General features: G+C 41.7%; 2 protein-coding genes across 8 annotated transcripts in view; one reads left to right on the top strand and one right to left on the bottom strand.

Moving 5' to 3' along the window:
• Positions 1 to 12,503, top strand: part of ACAD9 (acyl-CoA dehydrogenase family member 9) — a 56,288-nt gene extending 43,785 nt beyond the window's left edge. For both annotated transcript variants that reach the window (XM_039546414.1, XM_039546415.1), the window contains 6 exons: positions 3,428 to 3,507; positions 5,219 to 5,345; positions 8,170 to 8,247; positions 8,787 to 8,915; positions 10,448 to 10,520; positions 12,184 to 12,503. In XM_039546414.1, coding sequence (XP_039402348.1) covers positions 3,428 to 3,507; positions 5,219 to 5,345; positions 8,170 to 8,247; positions 8,787 to 8,915; positions 10,448 to 10,520; positions 12,184 to 12,284 — 588 coding nt within the window. In that variant the 3' untranslated portion in view covers positions 12,285 to 12,503. The remainder of the gene's footprint in view (positions 1 to 3,427; positions 3,508 to 5,218; positions 5,346 to 8,169; positions 8,248 to 8,786; positions 8,916 to 10,447; positions 10,521 to 12,183) is intronic.
• The window catches only part of CFAP92 (cilia and flagella associated protein 92 (putative)), an 86,370-nt gene continuing 68,341 nt past the window's right edge, over positions 8,603 to 26,631 (bottom strand). For all 6 annotated transcript variants that reach the window (XM_039546410.1, XM_039546408.1, XM_039546407.1 and 3 more), the window contains 6 exons: positions 26,164 to 26,376; positions 19,496 to 19,646; positions 17,453 to 17,655; positions 15,063 to 15,259; positions 13,435 to 13,538; positions 8,603 to 9,912 (listed from right to left, as the gene is read on the bottom strand). In XM_039546410.1, the coding sequence (XP_039402344.1) occupies positions 13,439 to 13,538; positions 15,063 to 15,259; positions 17,453 to 17,655; positions 19,496 to 19,646; positions 26,164 to 26,376 (864 nt within the window). In that variant the 3' untranslated portion in view covers positions 8,603 to 9,912; positions 13,435 to 13,438. The remainder of the gene's footprint in view (positions 9,913 to 13,434; positions 13,539 to 15,062; positions 15,260 to 17,452; positions 17,656 to 19,495; positions 19,647 to 26,163; positions 26,377 to 26,631) is intronic.

The following is a 26,631-nucleotide window of genomic DNA, read 5'->3' as shown; positions in this document are numbered from 1 at the left end:
TTTGTTAAAACAAAAGTTAGTATTTCTTAGCTTTTCCTTACTAATCTTACTTGGGAACCTTTCACTTGAATAATGGAGTCCTTTTGCATTGGAAAGATTTAATACAAAGCTGTGTCCTAGATCTGCATCTGCTTCATCGTGGGAAGGCTTATTCTTTTTAGTATTTTTGGGATAGCATCATAACCACCAAAATTCTGTGTAGCTGTGTCATCTTTTATGCACATTATTATTAAATTTGCAAATAATTGGAATGTAACAAACTTCAGTTTGTGGTCAGTTCACCCCAAGCAGTGGCAGGACAGATAGTTGCACAAAACTTGGCACTTGTAGCTGGGGTCGGTGGGTGCCTGAAGGGGTCTGAGGCTGCTGGGGTGGATAATAGGGTAAATTGGGGGTTCGGGTGTCGGGTTACTCTGTGGATGCTGTCTGGGGAACAATATTTTGGATGATGGTTGGCTGATGTTGTCTGGCTATGGGAGCCTGGGCCACTATTGAGCCCCCTCACGTTCTGCCCTTGCTGCCACCTACTCCTCCCAGCTGTTCCTTTCTCACTTGACTCCAGTGCTGGAAGCAGCAGTTGGAAAAACAAACAGGTTGCCTGCAAAACAGTGGCTCTTGGTGGTAAAAGCAGCAACTACAGACTGAGTGATGCTTGGCAGCCCTGTGGCATTGCCATTTTAAATACTGTCATTCTTAGGACGTGGAGTTAAATGTGTGTTTTAGATTTGGTTTAAACAGGTTTTGCTAATCAGCCTAGGTGACCCCAAACAAGATTTGAATAAACTTTTTGAAATATATTTCTGTTTATTTCATCCAGATTCTCCAGTCAAGTATCGGTAGGATCTTAAAACATTCCATCTTCATTAGAAGGCTTTCAATAACTCATTCTTTGATGCCAGCTACTGTAGTTTGCCTCTGAAATACAGTAAATCTTATTTGAATCACCTCTTTAAAATGCTGTAAATTGTTTGCTCTGAAGAAGGGTATTTAGCACCAAGTATATAACAATCCCGTGTACACAGTCCTATATATTTGTTTCGGCTAGTTTATTTTAAAATGAACAGCTAGCAAAAGAAGACTTCATTATGTTAGAGTGGCACCTGCTAATACTGCAGTAGTTTGTCAGCATTTCTGTTACCTTCACACTTCTGAAGGGACTAGCAATTTAAAGCTTTTTATTGGGCATAAACTTTGCATACCAGGTAAAAGCACAGCTGCTAGTGCTTTCTTTCACTCTCCCACCCTCCTCCCCTTCTGCTTCCAAAAGTGTTAATATAACACTAATTTGTCTGCTTTAGATATAAGCTGGGGTTAAAACCTATTTGAATTCTTGGCATTTGGGGGGCGGGGTTATCTGTGCACAACTTATAGGAAATATAGTTGTTTTTTTAAAAGCAAAATTTACAAAAATCTTAATGATGAAACGGGAATAAATGCTTCACCGCTTTTCCCAAATAACAAGTGTGGGCAAAGAATTCTAGCAACAATAACTTTCTTCTTTCTTTCATAGTGCATAAGCATCATCTAGGTATTACATAAAATCCTATTGACTTAATCAGCGCTCAGCATAATAAAATGGACTCTGTCCTCCTGGTTTCATTCATATTTTAAAAGGTCCATAAAGACAGGAAGAACAGTCTCAATGGCAAACTTGGATTTTGCAGAGGCAGGGTACTATGCACAGAGAGAAGGCTTCAGTTTACTAGGATTTTGCTGACACTTAATACACAATCTTAAAATCTTGGCAAATGGCTGCCAGAAATACACAGAATAAGAATACTATGATAGCTGGAACAGGGATCCAATGGCCTCTAATCAGACAGTGAATGTCTCTGCTTTCTGCCAGTTGGATGAAACACAATTCTCTACCATATTGACTTTCCTCTGTCAAAAATTCAAAAGGACAAAAAAAAATTGTCTTAAAGTTTGTGGAAAAATGAGTATTGTCGCTAAATAGGGCTTAAAGAACAACTATATACAAGTAAATTTCTGTGTGTGTAAGATAGGTCACTAGTTTAAATTAATTACCCAATACCTATTTTCCTATTAGCCAACAGTAGATTATGTATGGTGAGGGTTGAGTAAAGTGTAATGAGCAGTGTATAGCCTTATTTTATGCTGCCAAAAATTTTTGTTCCTAAAGATGTTCATAATGCTATACTCAGGCTTTAACTCTCTGAATCTTTCCTCCTAAATTATTGTTTTCCTAATTTGAAGCTGTGATTATTTTGCATAAAAGTAGCTGCTTGACAAGTTTAAAGATACTTGTGTTTTTCTCTGACAAAAAGAATGTAAACTTTTTCCAGTGTATCTCATTGTGGGGGCTAGAGCAAGTACTATCAGACAAGAAAGTATGTTTCTACTGCAGGCAAGGACAGAATGCTTATGTTTATTTCAGCATTATTATTGCCTTGCATCGTCTTTCAAGGAAAAATCCTAATGTGTTGTGGCAGCGATAACAGACAGCTCTCCAAATCAGCATTAGCAGCTACAAGCTTTGAGGCCTGGCTAGGAAAAAAAAAAAAAAAATCCAATTTGAATGTGATGTGCAAATACATTTAGTGCAGGATATGTTTATTTCAGTTTGAAATTAGTTTCTAAAAATGCAACTGTGGAAGAGGAAAGTGGATTTAAATTAAAATGGACTTGTAGAGTATTCAAATAAAAATAAATCTGTGGGAGCAAAGTCTGTTTTTTTTTTGAAGTGCTCTAACTTTTATATTGTAGACCAAATATGCCTGATGATTAGTGGTATTGTTGGCCTTTCCTTTTATTTAGAGAAGTGAAATCTGCAGCGTTGACTTCTCTAAGTAAGAGGAGGACCAAAGCAGTCACTGAGTACCAGACACACTTTGGATGTGTTGAACAATTGGTTTTGAATCTCATCAGACTAAAAATAGCTAAAAGCTTCAAGGAAAAAGAGGCTCCAGAATTCATTAATGTCATTTAAAAGATCAAGTAAAATAATCCTGAAAGCTGAAAAGTATCCATCTAATCTAGCTGGGGCAGTAAGGTAAATATTTTGGATTGCTTGTGGTGACTTTTAAACTAGAACTGCATGAAATGTGTAACTTAAAAAATGCAAAAGAGGTGTGAATAAGTAGGTATGTTAGCTAAAGAACTTGTGTTCAAAATTATAACTCTTAATTCCCATGTTTTAATTCATTCATTATTGATTCTTTTGCAGTATTTTGTCTGCCAGCAATAGTGAGGCAGTTCTTTGTCTTGGATAGACCACCAAAGAGGGGTTCATTCTAAAATGAATTTGAATTCTTAAAAGTAATGTGGAAAAAACATATCACACCATACATTTTAAACATTAAAAACTCTTTATTTAAAAATTATTATGTAAGAAAATATAGGTTTATGAAATACTGGACGTAATGGGCACCTGGTATTGACTACATTTGTATCATGTCTCTTACAGGGAACAAATGAAATTCTGCGAATGTATATTGCTTTGACGGGTATGCAGTATGCAGGCAAAATCTTGACTGGAAAAATTAAGTATGTTCTTACGACTTGCTAGTAACATTCACTTATCTCAAATAAGTTAACTAAAATTGATACTCAGCACATTATCCATTTAACAGTAGATTAGAGCAGAGAGATTGCAAGCAAAAATTAGAGTATTTTGAGACCTTTACAAAAAAGTCACTTCAGCCCTTGATGCTTCTTTAGACAACTTTTCTGTATGTTTCTGAATTTAAGGCCATTTTATTTTAGAACTTTAAAACACTGACTTAAATCTCTAGTAAAACACAGTCTTCATGGGTGGACTAGAGTAAATCTGTTTTGTAGTACCTTTAATCATCCAGCTAGTAATGTAACTTTTTTGTCCAGAAATTCATTAATGGTTATTCTTACATACTTAGCCATGCTGGGAGGCCTTGTTCAAGGACAGCTGTGGGATCCTCAACTGAGTAATAACAGAGCCTGGGTTTCTAGATTTTTATAGGGAAAAGGCTTTAGCCTACTTACAAGAGGCTAGTATATTCTTTAATTTAGTCCTGGCATCTTTGCTAAGGTAGCTGCATTCTGCTTCACAACATGCTGTATATTTTGAACACACTAATACTACTGCTGACCAGACTACACAGTAAGGTAAAGACTTCATAAGGAGGTAAACCACAAAAGTTTTGGTTAACCTTCCAGTACTTTCTATGGCTATTACAATAGTTTGAGACCTCTCTCCGTCCTGCAGCCCACAAACCACCTCCACCATCTTGCTTCTCATTACCTTTATTTCACTATTATTTGTCAGTTGTGTTGCAGTAGCGCCAACAATACGTTTGGCACTTCCCAAACATGGTGCAGTGCTGGGTGTGACTCCAGTGTGGGGTTTTGCACCAGAGTAAGTACACCACTAACTGCTCCAGTGCAAAACCCCAGGATAGAGACCCTGCACTAGTGTAAAATGTGCCTTGCACTAGTGCAGTTTTTCAGCTTAAGTAGCATAATAAGCTGCACTAGTGCATGTTTTTACATTAGTGCAACTGCATTTGGTACCAAAACCAAACAGACCCCAGGATAGACATGCCCACTGTCTGCTCCAAAGATCTTACAGTCAGAGAAGATCTCTTCTCCCCCCTTTCTCTTGGTGGTAGATGAGGGAAGGGGAGGCAAGAAGTAGAGCAGGATAGAGAGATTCCAATTACAGCTGCTTCTTCTGAGTTCGAGGGAACATTTGTGCTCCTATTTCTCCCTTCTCTTTTACCCCGCTCATGGGACCTTAGTCATTTGGGTGCTTCTGAAAATTGTATCCAGCATCCCCATATTCTGTTGCAAGCATCTTTGGGGGTCTTCTGTGTGCTGGGTTTTCCCTAAATGATAGTTTGTGTTTGGCTATAACTCAAGGATAAACCACAACAGTACCAAATATACAAAGATAAGGGCATGGCAGAAAGTTCACATTCAGAAAAGTAATGAAGAAGGGCTTGGGTGTTAAGATTAAGGGAAAGAACCAGAAATGTGTTTAGTTTGCAAGAGATGGGGTTAATATGAGCCCATTAAAGGTTTTGGGTGACTGGCAAAGTTCATGCCAGACTTGAGTTTGTTCAGCATGTGATACACTCTGGTATATATGTATTTATACATTTGTTTCTTCTTTGTACTTTGTATTGCTGATTCCTAGGACATTTCCTGTGTATGGGATGGGGAAATCGGAGGACGGGAGGGAGGTACAGTCTTCAGCGTACACTGTTCTTTAATGTTTCAGGGAAATGAAGAAAGGAAATGTCGGTGTGTTATTGGAGATGTTTGTGAACAAATTCCGTGACAGCATGGGGAGAAAAGTGGATTTAGGACTAGTTGGCAAAGATGGAGTTGCACATCCCAGCCTTGAGGTAAGTACTGAATGTTAATTATCAAACAAACCTATTGATGGACTAGAAGAGCCAGTGTCAACTATTTGACAATTTTCCTTTATCTTAATGGAATGTGCAGAAAGCAGTGCCCTTATATAAAATCTGGATTCTGGCCTACCCCCACGCTGACTTGGATTCCCTCAGTTTTTTTTCACAGCCTTAGGCCCTGATCTTGCCGAAATCTAAGTGTGGGCTTTATTTTTATATAGTATAAAATTGGGAGTTTATAGAAAAATGACAATGACCCTTTCAAAGGAAGGGAAGAAATTGGTGGAGAGTAGCACAAGTTTGTCACAGTAGAAACTCTTTGCAGTTCCTTCCTCATCTGGCTCCCTTTTCTTCCAAAGTGTTGCTCGTTTTCCTGGCCTTAGTAGAACCCTTTTTTTCCTTTCTCTAATTTCTCTCCTTTTATTTAATAATAGATTGGTCCTAGACAGAGGTTTGTGTTACATGCATGATAATAGCCATTGGCTTACAAATGGCTGACCTAGTGCAGTGGAGTACATGTGACTTGGTAGCTGTAGAAAGGTAAAATATAGTTTTCTCCATCTATACTTAAGATGCAAAAATCATAGGAAAATAGTGAAGTGATTTTACTGTGCTTGTGATACTTTGGTGCTGTAGATAATTTTCTCAGGTGTTAGTGGCACTCAGTCATGAGAACTTGCTAACATTATTCCACTCACAAAGAGGGACTTAGCAATGTGACGTTATCCCCAGGATCGATAATTTGTGCTCTATGGTGCCAAAAGAGTGACTGGATGTCACTTAAAAATCCATTTTTTTTACTACAGCAAACTCACTGCTGCTGGCTTCATTCTGGGAGGTGTATCAGTTTTGAATCTTTTCTACAAGAAGTTCAGGCTATGCTTTTTTGTTCTCTCTGAACTGTGAAAACCATAAAATAGTGTTAAGTTACACTTGAGAGTTGCTACAAGCTAAATATGCTGTGTTCAGTATTTTCCTCCTGCTTGGTGCCAGGAGTTGAGAGAATTGATCAGTTTTGATGTAGCACCAGAAAAATCATGATTTTCAGGATTAATGTAGCCTTAGACCTAACAGTTTTGCTGTAGATAACTAAATGTTACTTCAGTATATGCAGCATTTCTTATTCGTGAGTGGTGTGAAGTATAGCAAACACTGCAAATGCCGAGATGTTCTCAGGTAAAATTGGGAAGTTTTAATGTACAGCCACTGTGCTGTACATGCCTCCATGGAAGAGGAAGTGAAATTAATGCCTGCAGAATGAGCTCTTAAAAATGAACTAGCATTTGCCAACAAAGGAAAACCTTGGTATTGCTTGGCTGAGGGAAGCTGCATCCAACTATTATTTCTCTTAGGGAAAGGGAAATCAGATGTTTCCTAACTACAGTGCCTCTTCTCCTTTTGGAAAGTGGCAGGTTTTTTTTCCCCTGGCTAGTTGGGAATCATAGAATATTAGGGTTGGAAGACACCTCAAGAGGTCATCTAGTCCAATCCCCTGCTCAAAGCAGGACCAACACCAACTAAATCATCCTAGTCAAGGTTTTGTCAAGCTGGGCCTTAAAAACCGTTAAGGATGGAGATTTCACCACCTCCCTAGGTAACCCATTCCAGAGCTTCACCACCCTCCTAGTAAAATAGTGTTTCCTAATATCCAACCTAGACCTCCCCCACTGCAACTTGAGACCATTGCTTCTTGTTCTGTCATCTGCCATCGAGAACAGTCTATCCTCTTTGGGAACCCCCCCTTCAGGTAGTTAAAGGCTATCATCAAATCCCCCCTCTCTTTTCTCTTCTGCAGACTAAATAACCCCAGTTCCCCAGATTTGTCACCTCACAAATCAGAAGTAAAAGATCACTTCAGATCAGGATTCTTAGAAAAGACCAAAATTACCCAGATCTCTTATGGGTAACATACTTCCTCATTAACTGTAATGTTTCTTTTTTCAAGTGTCCTGCAAAGTAATATTTTTAATTGGATTGGTATTTTTTTTCCCCTTGATATATGAAGGCAGCCTGCCAGGTGTTTTTTCTGAAGGGTTACTTCTGCTTATTTTTACTGAAGAAATATTATTAAAATGCCAAGATTGGTCTTCCCTGGTTCTGCTGGAAAAAGTCTGGAATTCCAGACATGTTCCTTTTGATCTTTAACATCTAACTGAGGTGGCAAAGATGGTGTGTCTAGCAAAGTCTTCCTTTATCCAAAATGCTCATCAAGTTTAAAAAAACAACTCAACTTGCCATTTTGAAAGGTAGTGATGAAAATTGGTGGCAGTTGCCATATTCAGTCCTGATACTGCACTTGTTGACTTCAGTGGAAGCAGGTGGTTCAGGCTGGAATTATGCACACTTTTTTCTATACAACTGCCTGTTCACTGCTTATTGCGCACGCTTTTTTTTTCTCCTTTCCCCTTAGATGCACAACAGCATTGCAATGCTTTAACAGGATGATAATGAGCCTCAGACTCAACATTTCACTAAAATTCAGCCTTTTTAAATTAAACGTTTATTTTTAGAAGTTGTGCTACAACTGTTAAGAATATTTACATTACTGCCTTCTCACAGCAGTCTGAGCAGAGGCTACAGACTGGTGGGGCTGAGCTTTCCCATGCTCATGAGGAGTCCCATCCAGGTCAGGGTTTTGGATTCCTGACTGGGCAGTGAAGGAGCAGCTTCCCCTCCCAACTTTTACACTATGTACAGTGTTTGTTTGGCTAAATCTTCAGTGTTGCAAGTTGTTAATCTAGTTTCTTACAGAGCACTCGAAACATGTATTTAAAATAACTACTAAACAGTAGGTCCCCTTTGTTTTCACTTATAGGAAAGCGGCAAGAAACTTGAAGAAAACATCTATTATTTTGGAACTACAGTGGAAGGCTTGCTAAGGAGGTTTGGCAAAGTAATCATGTTTTTTAATAGGATTTTCACGTTGAATAGACTACATCAGAATTCAAAGCTGACAAAATACGGACAGTGGTTTGCCTCACGATGAACTAATAATCCTCCTGTATAATACAGTTCCATCTAATGTATTAAATAAAAATCTGTGGGGGTTCGACATACCCCCTTGGTGGTGGTAGACAGCCTCTGCTGAAAGTGGTGTCGTAGCTGCAGTTAGTTGCCAACAGGTGGGAGGAATTGGTGGAGTCCCTGCTGCCCTTAGAATAGTGTAAAGGTCCATGTCATGCATGACACTTAAGGAGCATTTACTGGTAAGGAGGAAGGAGATAATACATGTGAAAAAGCAAAGGAAATTGAAGTGTAAAAGTTTATTACAGTGGCTTGACTGTATGTGCTAAAGGAAGTAAACCAGTGACACAAGCATACATTCTTTTTTGAAATGTACTACATTGTGTTTGAGTGGACATTGCTGGGTAGTTGTGGTTTTAAATGATGTAATGGAAGCTGCTAAATTTATTTTTTAATCTTCTTCTCTAGACTATAGTGGATGAGCAGCTGGTTCTGAAGAGAGTAGCAGATATCTCCATTAATTTGTATGCAATGACAGCAGCTATATCCAGGGCTAGTCGATCCATCAGTATTGGTCTACGCAATCATGATCATGAAGTGAGTGCACTTATATTTTCTAGGACTGACTAATAGGTGTGGTCACACTCTTTCAATATCCCATCTAAAGAGTCTGTTGAAACCAGAGTTTTCTATGGAGAACTGCAGACCCTGCCTCTGGGACCCTGTACCTTAACTCAGTAAGTTCTAGAACCGTCCAGAGAGCAGAGACCTTTGTATCTGTATTCATAGCCGCTGCAGATTGGAATGTTAGATCCTTTCCTCCACTGAAGCGATGGTTCTGCATGCTCTGTGTAACAGGCTAGACTTCAAGGAGCTAATCCCATCCTGCATATATTCTGTGAGTGTGGGCCTTCAGATAAACCCAGGGAAAATCCACATTCACTTCAACAGAAATGTACCCCTATTATTCAGAATGCTGTTGGGCTGCCAGTTTTTTTTATAAATTGAGACAATGCACATTAACATCTCAAGTTTTGGAAAGCCACAGAAGAGAGACTTTGTTGTCCTGCTATAACAGTTAATCGAAAAACAATGAGATTTATAGAAACAGGTTCATCACAGAATATAGAACACAGTTGTTCACAAATAGAACAGACAATACAGCAAGAGCTTTCTAATTTTCTGATGGATGTTACGTTAAATAATCTTAAATACCTCTCAGGTAGGAGAGGTAAAGAAATAGGGAGTATGGAGTAAGTTAACCAGCTTCCACAACTTCCAGTTTGTGATCTTTGTACACAAATGATATTTTAATGAATTATTAAAACTGACACAGTAATCCAAGTATGTAAGTGTTCTCTCTAAAAGTTTTCAAGTTAGAGTGTGGTATTAAACACACTTTCCTGATGTTCCTGTCAGGTTTTTTCCCTCAGACTTATGGGGTGGGAGACCTAAAATAATTAAAACTTCAGTCTTTAATGAACTTGGTATGTGAATTTTTTTTTGTAAGTCACATCTGGATTTGTAACGGATTACCCATCTTCTTCTAGTCACTGTTGGGTGATAGGGTCATTCCATTTACTGGAAGTAGTAGCTGTGGAAAAAATGGCAACCCATTAGAATTCTTCCCACTTGAATCAGTAGAAAACCAGGCTCCATACCAGGGGTCTCAACACATGAGCCACATGCTGTGGCCTGCCAATCTCTTTCTCGCCCCCCCCCCCCCCCCAAAAAAAAACAGAGTTAATTTCTTGCGGCCACCAGGCTCCCCTCCTGCCCAGCATGCTATGTCCCTGCTCCTCTGCCTACCTCCAGGTGCTTCCTGCTGCCAAACAGCTGTTTGGCTGTGCTTAGCGCTTTCCAAGAGGGAGCGGGGAGCAGAGGTGGGGGCTTTTGTATCTTTTTTATGAAAAGGTGTCAGTGATGTGGCCCTCAAGGTGATTTAAGTTTGAGATCCCTGCTCTATACCATGAGAGGAGAAGAAGAATTACCCTCACACACATCTGATCTCAAACTCATTAGCTTTTAAATGCATTTAGCATGAGTTGGTAGTATATTATTTTCTTGGAGAAAATTTGTTTGTATGGTTTGCTTAATACCTTTCTTTCGTTGGATTTTGTTTTTATCAGGTGCTGCTTACAAATATTTTCTGCACAGAGGCATATTTTAAGAATAATTATGCCATGGCGGAGTTAGAAAAATGTAAGTTCTCTGGTAGTGGGAAGGATAAATTTAATGTGACTAGAACAACCTAACATAGCTTATAAGGGTGCTGAATGCACATACGTGGCTTCACTTGAGATTAGGGTGGGTGTCACCAGAGGGCACTGTTATAGTTTGAGGTTCTTAACATGCCACTACTATTACAAGAAATACTGTTTGGGTTTTGTGATGCAGGCTTTTTAGGTGGGAGGTGTTGCTCCATGGGAACAGGGCAGTGATGGTTTGGTTGAGGATTCTGAAAGCCCCAAGGTTGTCATAAACTGCATGCAGGCAATTCCCTTTAAGACTGGTGTTACATGAAACAAGTTGCCCTAATGTACCCAGACACTTGGCAGAGGGACATCAATATTTATACAGGAGTTGTCTAACTTCCCCTCTCATTGGTAATACAAATATCCAATACCCTCATACACAGAATTCTTAGGAGAAAACTAATGAGTGCCATCTTCAAGGCCTGGCCCAACTTCCTCTTGGGATCAGCTGATTTCTGTAATATGCATACCATTGTTAGGAAGGAAAAAAGCAACAGATGCTGATATTGAACCAGTTAGTAATATAGAATAGTGGTTACTTAAGTGGTACGGCAGATACAGTAACTCCTCACTTAATGTTGTAGTTATGGTCCTGAAAAATACAACTTTAAGCAAATCCAATTTCCCCATAAGAATAATGTAAATGGAGGGGTGGCGGAGGATTAGGTTTCAGGGAAAAAAATTTCACCAAACAATTTAATACAGCAATATAATGATTTTGGAGCTTGGTTGTGGTGGTAAAGTCAGGGTGGGATATTTCCCAGGGAATGCTTCTGCTAAATGATGAACTAGCACTTGGCTGAGCCCTCAAGAGTTAACACGTTGTTAATGTAGCTTCACACTCTACAATGCAGCATGAGTGGAGGGAGGAGACAGAGTGACCCACACACACAGAGTGTGTGTGGGGGGGAGGGATGTGCATTACTCTAAGTACACTGACCCTACTTTAAGTACATTACCTTTAATAATAATTAAAAAAAAAAATCAGGCAGTTGAGAAAGCAGCTGCAGCCAGCAAGCTCTCTCCATCCTGAGCCCTGTCCTGTTCTCACCCTGATGTATATGGAGAAAGGGTAAGCAAGGGGCAGGGGGTCACCCCTGCACAACAAGCAGGAGGCTCCTGGGAGCCAGCAGAGGGGGAAGGGATAGCTGAATTGTTAGCAATTGATAGCCTGCTGGGCAGCTTCTGCCCAGGGAATGGGGGGCTGTTGGTCCACCCTAGTTACAAGCCCCCACCAGCTAGCTCCAACAGGCTGCTCTTCCTGCAAGCAGCAGGTAGCTGCCAAACAATGTTAAGGGAGCATTGCACAACTTTAAATGAGCGTGTTCCCTAATTGATCAGCAACATATCAACAATGCACCATTAACCAGATCAACTTTAAGTGAGGTGTTACTGTACATCTAGAAACAGACTGCTCTGCTCTACCCTATAGTAAATGCAATTAGGGACAGGTTTGAGGTTTCCTAAAAAATTAGTCAAAACTGCTGTTTCTTAGACTTCCTCCTGTGCTGGCACAATAGATGTTTGGACTCTTCAGACTTCTTGCAAATATATGCACACTAGTGTCCTTGATTTAACTATTATTTTGCTTTCTTCCCCCCTCCTCCCAGATGCTGCTGAAAACCTGGATGATAGTATTAAAAAAGTTGCACAGCAGGTGCTGGAAAAGAGAGCCTATATCTGTTCTCATCCACTAGAGAGGACGTTCTAATCACATTTAACAGGTAGCCAATTAACCTGTGGATAAATGAAGAATTTAATTTTTGTACAACTATTTTTTACCAGTTGCCAAATGTAATTGTAATCTTGTAAAATAAAACTTCTTCTCACACCACTGTGGGGGAGAGAGTAAAAGAGAAACAAGTGATGCTCATTCAGCTCTGGGTAGTTACATGAGATGTCCAATAAAGAAAGCTTTTTATAACCTGAATGTAGCCCAAGCACTTATTGGGAAGAAAAATAGAGCCAGACCTTTCATCACTGGCCCAGTATTTATCACTGCCACCTATTTTCTCATCCTTGGCTCCAGAAAGTATTACAAGAAGAAAAATGTCACTTTCCAGCCACTATCTGTCATACAAATTAGAGTTGTGTAACACTTAATAATGAACTTTTCAAACTTGTAGTTGGCATGTTTTTAAAAAAAAGTAAAGCAAGTAACACACACAATATTTAAGTGGATGAGCAAACATTTCACCATTAGCAAAAAGTTTGTTCAAATGATGGGTGTATAATAAACTCTCAAATGTGAGAACTATGGGCTTGTGCTGTCTGTTCCTGCTGGGAACATATGGATGCCCATCAGTCAAAGTACTGATGTAGGTTTCAGGAGAATGCTTACTTAATACCATTTGTTTATACAAATGGTATTAAGTAAAGTGATTTGTATTGGTGATTTAGGGCCTTGTACTTAAAACTTAGAGCAGAGAAAGAAACAGGCAACCCTTGCCCTATGGATTTCAGAGAATTCTAATTTAGCTTCCTCTCTGCCTGTGATCATTTTAGCTATGGATAAAGGGAAATGGCTTGGGAATCTAGGGAGAGGTAATTTTCTGCAGCATTTCTGTGTAGGGGAAGGTTCTATAAGGGTCAACACCTCCTTTTTCCTTGACCCCCCAAGGAGGATTGATTTAATCGCACTCCAGGAGGGCATTAATATCTGAAGTGCTGATATGCACTGAAACCATTACACAGGCTCTGTTTACACTTTGTGCTGGAGATATAAATTCGGGCTACGTACATAGAATAGCTAGCCCCTTGGTGTAGCAGATTAGCTCAATCACAGCTAAGGCTTGTAGCTCTCCTGAAGCTAGAATTTACAGCTCCACTTTAGGCAGGCCTACAGTCCATTCCCAAATTACCTGACTATTGAGTGGAGTCTTGCTGTAGCAGAAGGGTTGTATCCTCCCCTTTCTTCTCTGGTCTTTTCCTCTTGTAAAGAAAGGAATGTTCATAACACAGTAAACTGGAATGGAAAGAACAAACATGTTAATTATATATTTGTCTTTGCAAACAAACACTGGACTATAGCAGATAAAGGATTTAATTTTCTGTAAATGTGCATATTACTATGCTTATTATATGCTGTAGGCACTTGTACAATACAGTAAATCGGTTAATAAAACCACTAATTTTAAGCCCTTAAGCACACTACACAGTGAAGTCTTTCCCCTCCAAAGGTTTTTTGGGTCCCTCGAGAACAAGTTTGTTAGGAGCTAATGAATACTTGGTTGGACCTACGTTTCTGCTATTAATTTTCCAGTCAGATGATTGTACTCATGGTAGGATCCTGTAATAGTAGAAAAGCTGTTTTAACATCTGTTAGTATGTCCTCCTTCCCTTTGCTTACTCAGTACCAAACAAACACCTTTTCAACTACTATGGATTCCTCACTTTTGACACATTGAGGAGTAGTAGTATGCAGAAAACTAGCATTGCAGAATTATGGCAGCATTGTGCCCCACCGGTGCTGATTTATAAATTGCTTGTAAAAAAGAACCATCTCAGAGTTACACAGGTGCAGCACTCCTTGACATGGAGTATTCTTAAAGGGCTGAATAGTCATCAGTAACTGATCAATTGTCTTAGATTCATGGATGTAGAATTATATTCAAATGAATCAACTGACTTTCTAGTTAATTTTAAACAGACTAGAAAAACACTCTTATAGTATGCAATCCAGCTGAGCTGAATTTGTGCCCTCTTCTAATCTCAAATAACCCTCTTACAATCAGTGAAGTTTCTCCATCCGCTGCACCAAGTGAATCAAACAGTGTTTAGCCAAGAATCCTTAACATTACATCTTGGAATATTTATAGCACTCTTGATTTGGAAAACGGAGCAATTTAAGACACATACTGTTTAATGGAACTGATATGTTTCTGTTTCTGCCAGTGGCCATATCCATAAAACACATCCTCATCTTTCGGTGGACAAATATATGCATTCATTTGTGTAGGTGTGGATATGTAATGCCTGTCCGTATACAAGTACAGAGATACTTGTATACCGACAGGCATTACATATCCACACCTATACAAGCAAGTGCATGATCGTGAGAGCATTGGGCGTGGTATAGATATCTTGAATGGAAGAATTCCAAGGAAAACTGCTGTGCTCAAGGAAGTTTGGAGGAGGCACAAATTTCCTTCAGAGTTAGAACTGAAATGAAGCCCCCCCACTATAGTGACAGACCAATACGCTCTTCTCAGTGATGCTGTTTTTAGCATGAGAACAATCTTGACCACTTTGGGTCATTTAAAAAGCTTATGCAGGAGATGGAGCATTACCCTACTATCCTTCCCAACTTGGGGTAATTACAATCTATTTACCCAAGTTACTTCTTGCATTTTTCCTCATTTCCTTCTTAAATGAATTTGGGATCTTGTGCACTGTAAAAATTACTGTGCTGTACCTATATATTGTACCACTTCCTTGCCATTCTGTGCATCCTGACTAAGCTGCAAGTCAGCTGCTGCTACAAACTTACTTGAAGTCGGCTCCTTTCAGCTTTTCAAACTTCCTATGTTCCATGTCATGGCAGGGGACTATATTCCCATTCCACTTCAAGCTGTGCTGGTCTTCAAGACCTGGAACAAATCCATTGGTGGTGCTCCTCTTTCTGGTCAGGTCTGGGTAACTGCCACAGACAGGTATGTGCTGCAACACTGACAGTGCTGGGATAGGCTAGGACAGTACAATAAAATTAAGCAGAAACAGGTTTCAGCCTAGGCAGTACTACTTTTGCTTATTGATTACCGATGCTATAAACAAGCATTTATGTTTAACAACATGAGCATATGCTAGTAAAGTAAATCCTGATCTCTGTTAGTATAACTTATTTACTTTTTTTTTTGCTCAACAAGGCAAAATCCTGGGGCCAACATTTGAGTCCAGAAAAGCAGGTTTTTCATGCTAAGGATGACTTCAGTAAAAGTAAAGGAAACATCTGTTTCCAAAGTATATAAGAGCCGAGGCACACAAACAGTTTGAAATAAGCTGTCAGCAACTACTGACGTGTATGGGGAAAAAGCTGTTTGTTAGTCATTCCATACTGATAAGATGAGCATGCTCTGTGCAAAGAGACCTTTGTGCGTTAGGAACCTTTATGTGCTGGTTTCTGGCTAACACTGCTATATTGCTCAGGTTCAAGAGTTTTTTAAAAAAAAAGGTAGCAGAAGGAAGGAGTCTGGCCTTGTGGCTCACAAGCCCGGGCCTAAAGTATTTTGTTTTATGAACAAGCTGGCTGCAAGAGCGGGAAAGCGCAATTACTGAGCATTTGGGTGACACAAGTCTCAGTTGTATTTTCATTTTACTGCAGCAAAGTCTCATGCATCATCAGGATTCAAGACCAAACGCACAACCATCTTTCTTACAAGGTTTTTGTCACTACTCTTTGCTCTCTAAACCCATCTAACCTTTTGTTGCGTGGGCAGAAAAAATGCATGCCACATTAACAATCACACAGAGAATCTGTAAAGTAGCTCAATAAAGCTAATACACTTTAGAGAATGGAAGGAATGCCTGAAAATTAGAGTGCATATTGTATCAGTTACCTCCTCTGTGTCAGTGACTATAATGGGTTCATGATGAGGCAGTGAGCACCTGAGCTCTAGTATTCTAGCGGCAGCACCCAGACCTCAAAAGATGATGCAAAAACACTTCAAGGAGGCAGGAATCCTACCCAGCAAGACAATGAGAATGATGACAGTGCTTGCAGAGAAGGGAAGAGGCCTGGGCATGCACTTAGCAGATGGCCTCGTGGCTGCTGCAATGTAAACTTTTTAAAAATACACACCTAGCCTGGCTAAGACACAGCCTAAGGCAACAGAATCAGAAAGAGGAAGGTCCAGAATAGAAAGTGGTGGAAACTACAAGTTGAATTAGGGACGTGGCAGGGGAGCTCGAAGGGGAAAATATGCAGCTAGAGAAACTAAGTTCAAGCTCTTCCATTAAAAAAGGCTACATGAAAACAGGCAGAAAAGTGACTTTTTATCATTATTACTGTCTTTTCTTTGGAAAGGGAAAGACAAGCATTTTACAGCACACTTAGACTTCGGGTTGAAGTTGAGGGTGTGAACTGGGGAAAGAAAAAGGCTCTGAGGGCATGCTGCTGTGCGTTCATCCAAAACAAAGGTCGTGCAACAAAACAATCCGACATCAAAAAAGGATGGTGGGGATGTGGCGGATGTTTCTTTTAACTTTGCTTTGTAATAAACAATCTTGAAGGTTCCTGTTTTTGTTTTTTTTTCTCTGCAAAGTATTTGTAACCAAAAGGAAGCTCCACTTTGAGTTTTAAAGTTTACTCATTGTTTGGGTCAGTCATTTATATGCAGTCACTAAATGTCTGTCTGATTCATCCAACAAGAGACTAATTTGGTGCAGGCCGTCCATATCAACTAATGCAAATCCCTGAACCTTACAGGGCTGGGAGTGCCTGTGTGGTTTCTTCAGTGTCAGCTTGCACTACAATGCTAAGAAAGCCCATCCTGCATAATGGTTTTTAGGAGAGTACATGGAGGGAGAGTTGATGTTTAGAAGTGGTTTGGCCCCTGCGTAGAATATTACAATTTATCTTAATGCTGTTAAGCTAGCTGGCCAAAATCATATTCACCTTCTCCCCCAGGGTAATTAAAGTTTAACAACATTTTCCTGTCTGGTAAATTATTCTGAGAGTTTGGTAAGGCTGAGCTAAGCAGGGCCATATGTCTCAAAGCTAGCAATGACTATTTAAATTATAATCTATGTCAACAAAAGATCTTGATCAGCTAAATATGGAAATTATTTTAAAATGCTGCAGACTGTCTATCAGCATGGTACTCACAGGTGCTGTTCCCAGGGGAACCCCAACCCTTAAGATCCCAGAGAAATGCACATTACCTGCAGGATCATGGCTGGTCTCTTAAGTGAGAATTTCTGTGGTTCATCTTTCAGAAGTCCCTGTAGTTTGTCTAGCTTGGCACTGGCTTTTGGGCCACGTGTGGTTAGCTCGGCTGCTGTGGAGCACCTGTAAACTTTCAGCTTAGTGTCATCAAATATAGTTTTCTGAAGCTGACCAGAGTCTTCATGCAGCCAAGTGTCCACTGAAAAGAAAAATAAAATAATGACAGCCAGCACATGTTTAAGCAAGGCTGGACTGCTAGTCAAGAGAAAGGCACGCAGGTACAGCTAAACAACCTTCCTCACAAGGTGTCATCTGTACCAAACCATAAGGGGCAGCAGAGTAATGGCTAACACACACCAACAAAGATCTGGATGCAAATTCATGCAGAAGATATGAAAATGAATTTGGTCCTACTTGTTATTGTTCATATTCTGAACCTATCACACAATGAGAAGCACTCTATAGGCCCAGGACTTCAATAACAGGCATATTGCTAATCATACATGTAGTGCACTGGCAAAAACAGCACTAGAACTGACCATGACAAGCACAGTCAGTCTCATTGGCACCTCTGCATGTTCTAATCAATCTTAATTGTTTCCATGGTGTACGTGGAAAATACAGAAACAAACATCCAAGTGTAATTCCATGTTTCAAAACAGTTTATCAGAACCAAAAGTTAAGAAAACTTTCTGCTCAGTGTGTATTTGTGTCAGTGTCATTCATGATACACCTGGGGGAGAATATAATGCCACGTATTGAATTTGGCCAAGAAGTTACAAATTTAAGCCTCCAATTCTCTGTTTCCACTTACCTAGTGGCAGAAGCAGTGTATGGAGTGAGGCATGTAGCCTGGTGTTGGAGACAAAAGATTTAACTGTATCGCTATGGGCACCTCCTCCAGCTTCTCTGTCTGGCATTAGTTTTGGTCTTGGGGGAGGGGAGGCTGGCTGCCTGACCTTTGCCCCAGTAACAAAAACAGTTGTCACCATTCACTAAAAGGTCAGCCACTCAATAGAGCCATTTTATAGACGAATAAGCCTTGAAAGAGCCCCACTGCTCTACTGTATCATCTTTGTCCAAAGGCAGCCCTCTCAAGTTCAGGGACTAAGGCTAAGAACTGCTGGGCATGGGGGGAGGGGGGACAATAACAGTGTTCCACAATATGAAAGTTGTGCAGCAGTTACGCTCTGATACTTATTAGCCTAAAGCAAAACCGTGGAGTAACGATGCCTCACTACATGTTTGCAAGGTATACACTTGGAATGGCTCACTGCACTTTTAGCTACATAACGCCAAGAGACCTGCATTAATAGCCGTTAACGCCCTACCAGACCCCTTCAGCGCTGTATCCCAGAGCAAGGTGTGGTAGCCCAAAATCATCAGGTGGGCAGTTTTTTTAATGCCTAGACTTAAATCACAGGCCCTGTCACCTGCAGCAGGAACAAGCAGCAGTGGTCAAGCCACTGCCCAATCCCCAGATGCACTTAACACCAATGCAGTAGCTATGCTAGGCCAGCTGCTTAGCCAGGTAACCAAGCGCTCAATTGGGGAGCTGCAACAAAAATAATCCGCCCTCCTCTGGCTATGGACCAGTCACAGACACAGTCCACTGCTGCAGCACAGGGCTAGTGGACCTGCACAACTGTGAATGCACAAGCCCTGCCTGTTTCTCTCTCATCCCAGCCCTCAAATGCCTTGTGTGCTGCAGGCAAAGAGCCACTGCAGCTCATGGGCCCAGTGATTGCAGTACCCTGGGCAGGATCTCAGCACCCTCACCCCCCCCCATGCCTTGGCAGCAGAACCAGACTGGTCTCATTATGCCCAAAGCCCTTTGCAGGAGTTGCCCCACAATTTTACTGCAGAATTCCAACTTATTAGTCCGTCTACACCACGCTGGACGTTAGTAACACATGCACTTTTACAGCTAGATGCATAATTTCAGGACCAGCGCAACTGAAAATAATCCTAAGTGTATGTTAGAACTCAAGTTGGGAAAAAAAAATGAGGTGGTTAGATATTGAAAATGGACCAGTTACCTGTCCAATGAGTAGCAGGTGCTGATGCTGGGAGGTAAACAGGTGGCTTCTTGTAAAGATCAAAATCTATATGACGCTGGTCCCAACTCCATCTGTCACGACTCAGCACTGGCTCCAAAATGTTAGCAAACAGCATGTTCTCCTGCCATTTCTAAATGAAAGTTGCATCTCTTTATGCAGTCATATTGCTGGCCACAGCAAGCAGTCACAAAAGTACTTAGGAGCTCTTTCCAGGCAGAACAAGGATTAGGTCACATTACTAGGGTAATCATTTGAAAAGTGCCAAAGGAGACTCTATTGTCTCTCCATGGGTGGTCTTTCACGTTACAATTTTTGATTCATGGAGGAAAAATGTATTGTATAGGGGAGTTACTGAATTCTAGTGTGTAATGGAACACAGTGCCAGTAGCAGTTCCCTAACACCCACCCCCGCACAGAGTAACATTTTCCACACAGCTCGCAAGGAAGAGTCTAATTACAAATTTGTGTCATCTCATCCCCTGTAATGTTAAATGAGCCCATCACTTTATTCAGATGTGATAACCTAGCAGAGGGGTGGGCTCTAGCAGTCTGAGCAGAGGGCCACCATGATCTGACAGGAACTCCGTCCGTGACTTACAGCAAGTCCCTCTATGTATCTGCCTCAATCTCGTGTGAAAATGGGACTAGGAATGCATAGACCCGAGTCCAAAAATTGGCAGGTTCATCTCTCCCCTCTCACCACAGGAAGGACCACAGCTGAAAGGTAGAAGGGTTAGGCTGGGAGTGCAGAGTGAAATAGCAGCTCCGGGGCACTCTTCAATATGACATGCTTTTAGAAGATGGGGGTGGAGGGTGGCGGGTGGCAACAGTCAAGATGGAGTTCTAGTCAGAGGGCTGGAGCAGAGAGGGAAACCAACATGGGGAAAGGGCTTTCTCTTCCTCTCCCTGACTGAAAAGTGCTACACCTTTGCTTTGGACTTGCTAGAGGGAAGACCTCTTGCACTTGCTGGCCTCTTAACATGGGCAGGGCACTCTCTGCATCACTTTTCTGTTTTGCAGCAACATAAGCTACAATGGCATTCAGAATCCTTTCCTACTTGACTGGCCGGTCACCGGGATGTTTAGAGGGAAAAGTGTTCCATTTCTTTTCTAGAAGCTGAACTTCGACATGGTAAAAGAACTCCCCACTCCCTGCCCCAATCTACCACATTACCTCCCAAGGACAGCTTCAGGCAGGGAAAGGAAGCAGGATTTACTTTAGCTGGGAAAGCAATTTTAATTGCTAAAGAGGCAGTGGATCCTGAATACGGCATGTCATAGCACTTGCTAATGATATGGCAAGACGACTGGAATTGCATTGCTGAACAAAGCAACGTGACCCAGAAGCCGGCATTTCCACAGGTGAAATGTTCATGAGGGGAAGGCTCAAGGATGGGTTGGTTTCCTCCCCTCAAGCAGAGTGCAGTAGACTCAGATCACCTTGGTTCTGAAGTGACATTTCTCTGATGTTTGACAGATGAGCGGATTTTCTAAAAGCCTGGAGGTATTTCCCATCGTCAGCATGTCAATGACAAAATTCTGTTGTTTTGGGCTGAAACATGGCACAAAAAGGCTCAGTGTAGCAGCAACTATTCCACCTCCCCCGCCGATATGTGGAGAAAAATCAATTTGCTGGCTGTTAGCTTGATGCGTGCAGCTCTACACGGAGTTGTCAGTGGATGGGAGTGGGAGAGAGAGACTGGATTTCTTTTTCCTTTGATTAAAAAAAGCTGATTTCTGGGAAAAACAATTTTGCAGGAAATTTGAGCTTACGATGAATGTAAGTATTTTTAGTATCAAGACCAAAGTGTTTAAAGGTGGATCAGCTCTCTTGTCACCTCCAGTTGAAGTGCAGTGACACTGTGCATTCTTGATTAACGTTAGTAACATCTGTGTAACACTTTGAAGGGGGAAACTATTATATGGACAGAGTAATACTGTAGCAAAACAAAGCACTGACCAATGAGAACATACAAGGACTGATAGTTACATATGGTACAGGGGAGATTATTTACCAATGAAATCCCCACAAAACTGTACTGTTGTCTGACTGAAGCAAAGCTATGTTGTATCGGGCTTGACGGTATGTCAGGCATCATTAAGCAGCATTTCATATCATTCCTCAGGTCTAGAGAGGAGTAAAGAAGAGTCCTAGAAACAGCTCAAGGACAAGCAGCAAGAGGCTGCTGTGGTGCTGGAGTACATGGCTTGCTGGATAATACTCACCACAGCACTCAGTTGATCCAGAAAATGTAGACATCTAAGTTACACCAGATGCTGGTGGAAAAAGGACAGGTCCCAGAGGAAGCTGTTGGGTGCTGAGCACTTTGAAAACCTGGCCACTTCGTTTAGGTTAACAGCTTAATGAGAGCTGAGCTTTTTCTGAAAATCTGCCTCCAACTGTAAGTGCAGAGCACTATTCAAAATCTTGCCTTGAGCTCAGCCATGCTGAGGAAGCAGGTGAGAGGAAGAATGTCTGGGGGAAGTATTCATTATCCTAGCTCTCTTGAAACTGTAACATCCTCAGGGATGGCTCATTCAGATCCAAGACTGAGTCCAATTTTTGTAAATAAATCCAGATACTGTCTTTTTTTTTAAATTCCTCTGGCTGAAATGGGAGTTGTATTCCTCCAAGAGGGACAGCTCTTTTCTAAGCTGCAAGTTGAGAAAATTCCTATCATACAGTTTTACCTGTGCTCTGGAACAAGATGACACTTGAGTGAGCGCAAGAACCAGAATTAAATCTTTTAGGAAGCCAGCTGGTTTAGCTTCCCTGAAGATGACATTCCAAGATGCCCTGGTTAAATTCCGCTTTTGAGAAGAAAAAAACCAAAAAGGGATGACTCCACAATAAGTGGTGGAAGTAGCACCATACCAAAATCAGGCTCTCTCAGCGTGGATTCTACTGGCTTTACATCTTCACTCTACTTTTCAGGAGACATGAATAATAAATTCATCAAGCCAATATCCACCATCGTGACTCAATGCTGAGCTAGATGTTGTGCCCTAAGTGGCTGCTGTTTGAGTATGGCGAACCGGCTTCCCCTTTTCTTTCTGTTGGCACTGTCATGCTGGAGTTAGCGTCACTTATGCTGGGCTGGTCAGCTGCCTTCACCTCTTCATCTCAGCAGTAAGGGCAATACAATGTCCCAGATGACTCTTGCTCCCACATCGAGCATTGTGCTCTTCTCCCCTTCCTTTTGGTTCACTGGTTCTTGGGCCCATCAGCTGCTGCTTCTGCATTAGGAGCCTGCAATCCACTTTCTTTCAGCGTGGCAGTTTTTGTCCCATGCTGGTCAGCTGCCTTGCTGGTTATTTAATCTCTTCAGTAAGAGGTGCTGACAGCTGCATTGTATTGGATGGCTGCTGTTGCTCCTAATAAGTGGCACTTCTTTGCGCCTCCATGAGCAGGAACATGCTCCAACAGTGCCGATCAGCAGAACACATGGTGCTCGTATTACCTGTTTTATTTCAGAAGCATTGTAATGCAGATGGAAACTTAAAATGGGCATTAACTTTGTTCCACACTTAGGTGTGTGCAATTAATTTGTTAGGATCCAATGACCCTACATGAAATCCCCTTCTATTCCCTTTCGTCCCATCCCACCAAACCCAAATAATGCGCATGCATTTTATTTGACTGCATGCTCACTTTTCATATATACAGTGCTGCAGGCTGGGTAAGACTGTTCAAGCCAGGGATGAGTGAACTGGTCTAGCTGACAGTCCAGTAAAATGCTAAGGAAAGGGAAAGGGAAACCATAAAGAGCAGCAAAGAATATGGAACCAGGGGGCGAGATCAGAGGAATAGGAACGAACAGGCATAGAGGGAGAGAAAGGACGGGGAGAGAAATAAATGGCAGGGAAGGGAAACAGGCAAAAGATAAATGTAGAAAAAAGCAAAATGTCAGAGAAAGAAAATATACAGAAGCTGAAAGACACAGAGGCAGCGAAAGTTAAAAAGGAAGAACAGAACAGGGTCCTGGTCCATGTCTAGGTCTCCTAAGCAGTACGGTCATACAAGTTACAGTAATGGATGGAAACACAAACGAGAGACAAAAGGAAGTCACACAGAGCTCTATGGGAAAGGGAACACCTGGGACATTTTACATTTAGCAGCTTTAACAGCTAATAATTTTTCTCCAAAATAATTTCTTGGCAGGCAGCTATTTGCTCACATTGGCTAAAAGGAGTTTTAGTTTTGTGTGGCTACACTTTCAAAAGGAAAGCATGGCACACTTTGTGGATTACTGATGGTTTATCTAACTTGATTAACAAATACATCACCATTCTGATATGAAACCCAGCCCTTTGAAAAAGTACACGCACACAGCCACACCCAGACATTTCTATATTTTATATATATTGTATTTCTAATAAAAGAACTTCTGCAGTTCACAGGCAAAGAGTAGATGCAGGACCACTCTCTATCTGGTTTTAAACAAGACTCAAGATATAGGCTCATAAATTTCAACCAACAGAACTGCAGTATGTTAATAACATTGGTGTCACGTTGGGGGAATAAAGGCATTGTCCCTCTAACTTCAAGCTGTATTTATACAGTGTACTACACAGGACTGGCTCCAGGCACCAGCTCAGAGAGCAGGTGCTTGGGGCGGCCAAGGGGAAGGGGCAGTACGTTGGGCTCTTCAGCGGCAATTCAGCGGCAGGTCCCTCAGTCCCTCTCCAAGGGAAGGACCTGCTGCCAAATCAGAAAGTGGCACGGTGGAGCTGCCACCGATCACGATCACGGCTTTTTTTTTTTTCCCGCCGCTTGGGACAGCAAAAACCCTGGAGCTGGCCCTGGTACTAGAACTCTTGAGCAGAACAAGGAACCAAGGCTTGCAAACTCATAGTGAGAGAGACAGATCAAAAATTAATTGAACTCAGAGCAATGGGAGATGTATAGGTCAGAGTACAATTAAACTGAGAGCAAGTGAGTAATGGCACCAGCCCTGCCTACACTAGGCTAGACTACTATGATTTTCAGACCCGAGCTTCCATTGGTAAATGTGCAACTTTGCAGTTACACTAACGTCTGCATGCACAGATGACAAGTTTCATGTGCAAACCTATTTAGACATGTACGCAGAGTCAGGATGAGCTCTTCCCTGACATCTGGTGGTGAATTATAGCGAGTGTGGAAAAGAACTTCAGTGGCTGATCGTGTTTGCATAGGCACACCCACCCCGCCTAGCATGAGCCCACGGCAGCCCAAAATGGTCACTTTGACAGCTGTGTGATCCCCAATCTCTCTGTTATTGGGGCAGGAGAAATAAAGGGGTATTACCCTGAGTATGTGAATGAAGGACTATGAAACTGTTTTATGACAGAGGGTCTCACCATCAACTAAGTAGCACACGCTAGACAAGGGACATGGGTTCCAAAACCCAGTGAATTGAGAGAAGGTAGGGATAGGTATGTGTACGGGACGGGACCCGACCCTTTTGAGGGCTTAGAATACCAATTGCACCACCACCTTTCTCCACTGTTGAATAGCAGAGCTAATATTGATTCCATTAGGAGTCTGGCTAGAGGCTACTGAGCTGAATTCACTTTGGGACAATGGTGCACCAGCACTGGGGCTCCCCTACTATAAGCTGAAATCACTGAGAGCTGAAATCACTAAAAGAGCTAAGCTCACTGAGTGCTGTGTTAACAAGTGGGGGAGCCTGAAGATATATTGCTAAGCAGCTGGCAGAGTGGAGCAGTTTGCGGGATGGTTGGAGCGGCCCATGGAACAGTGAGCAGAGTGAAGCTGAGCCGTTTGTGGGATGGTTGGAGTGGCCCTCGGAACAGCGAGCGGAGCAGTTTGTGGGGATGGCTGGAGCGGCTCACGGGACAGCTAGAGGAGCGGAGTGGCTGGTGGAGCGGAGCCATTCGTGGTGAAGGCTGCAGCAGAACTCCATGGAGAGGCGGGGCAGTCAGCCTCGGTCCACGTAAGGTGCCCCTTAACACCCTGTGTGCCCCACCCACTCCTTTCCACCCAGGCTAGGGGAGGGGGGTAAAACTCTGCAGATGAACTTTTGAACTCTGGGGTGGCACTGACCAGGGACAAAGACTTTTGGGTTGTTGGACTTTGGGGTGATTGGACTTAAGACCCTGAGGGGAAAAGGACACTGCCAAAACTTACTTGGAGGTGGGTCTTTTGCTCATGGTTTGTGTTATGAATCCTGTTTGTGGTGTTTCCCCAACATGATGCCGCATTGTTTCCCTCCTTTATTAAAAAGATTTTCTACACTCAGACTCCGTGCTTGAGAGAGGGGAAGTATTGCCTCCTAGAGGCGCCCAGGGAGGGGGCGTGTATGTAATTGTCCCAGATCACTGGGTGGGGGCTTGAGCCGGTTTTGCATTGCATTTTGAAACGGAACCCCTGGATACTGAACCCGGCCCTTGTTGCTGCCAACTCAGAGGGGCAGAAGGGTTACAGACAAATGGTAGGAAAGTGCATGCAAATGACAAAATCTTAATTGTGCATGCAGATGTTCGTGCACCCTAACTACACAAAAGTAGAGGCTGGGCTGAGCCCTCTCCAAAAAAAACCCCTGTAAGACAATCTTCCCTTTTCTGAGACTCCTGTTCTTGTTACTATGTTTGATATGAGAAAACAACTTTCTGGGGTTTCCTACTTTAAGTTTCTAGATTACCTCAGTTAACTCCTTCAAACGTGTCTCATCAGGCATAAGAGGGTGCAGATTGGATTCAATGCAGCTCTTAAATCCAGGACATACAAACCCACTTGGTGATACCCACAAATTCTTGGATTTTGCAATAGATTCTTTCCGGACATTGTCCAAATCCACAGGATCAAACATGGCTGACAGGTATTCGTGGCAATAAGCGAATCTCCTCTCTGGTTTCTAGGATGACAAATGTTTTATGTTAACATGAGTTCTCCTCTACTGGAGATCACCACAGCCCTGGAAAGTATAAAGTAACATCAACATCTATTGTGTCTGTTCTACTTACATCTAAAAATAACCAGAGATTAACCAAATCAGACAGTCTGAAAAAATCTGATTAAGTACTTTAAAAAAAATATTTTCTAATCTTATTTTGCATCCCTATCCTAGCTGTGGATTTAAAGATAATGCAAGTAAAAATTGTGGAATCAT

The sequence above is a fragment of the Mauremys reevesii genome, linkage group 7 (genome assembly GCF_016161935.1).
Source record: "Mauremys reevesii isolate NIE-2019 linkage group 7, ASM1616193v1, whole genome shotgun sequence".
NCBI lineage: Eukaryota > Metazoa > Chordata > Testudines > Geoemydidae > Mauremys > Mauremys reevesii.
The sequence above is the reverse complement of the archived record's forward strand: the minus strand, read 5'-3'. Positions and strand labels throughout refer to the sequence as shown.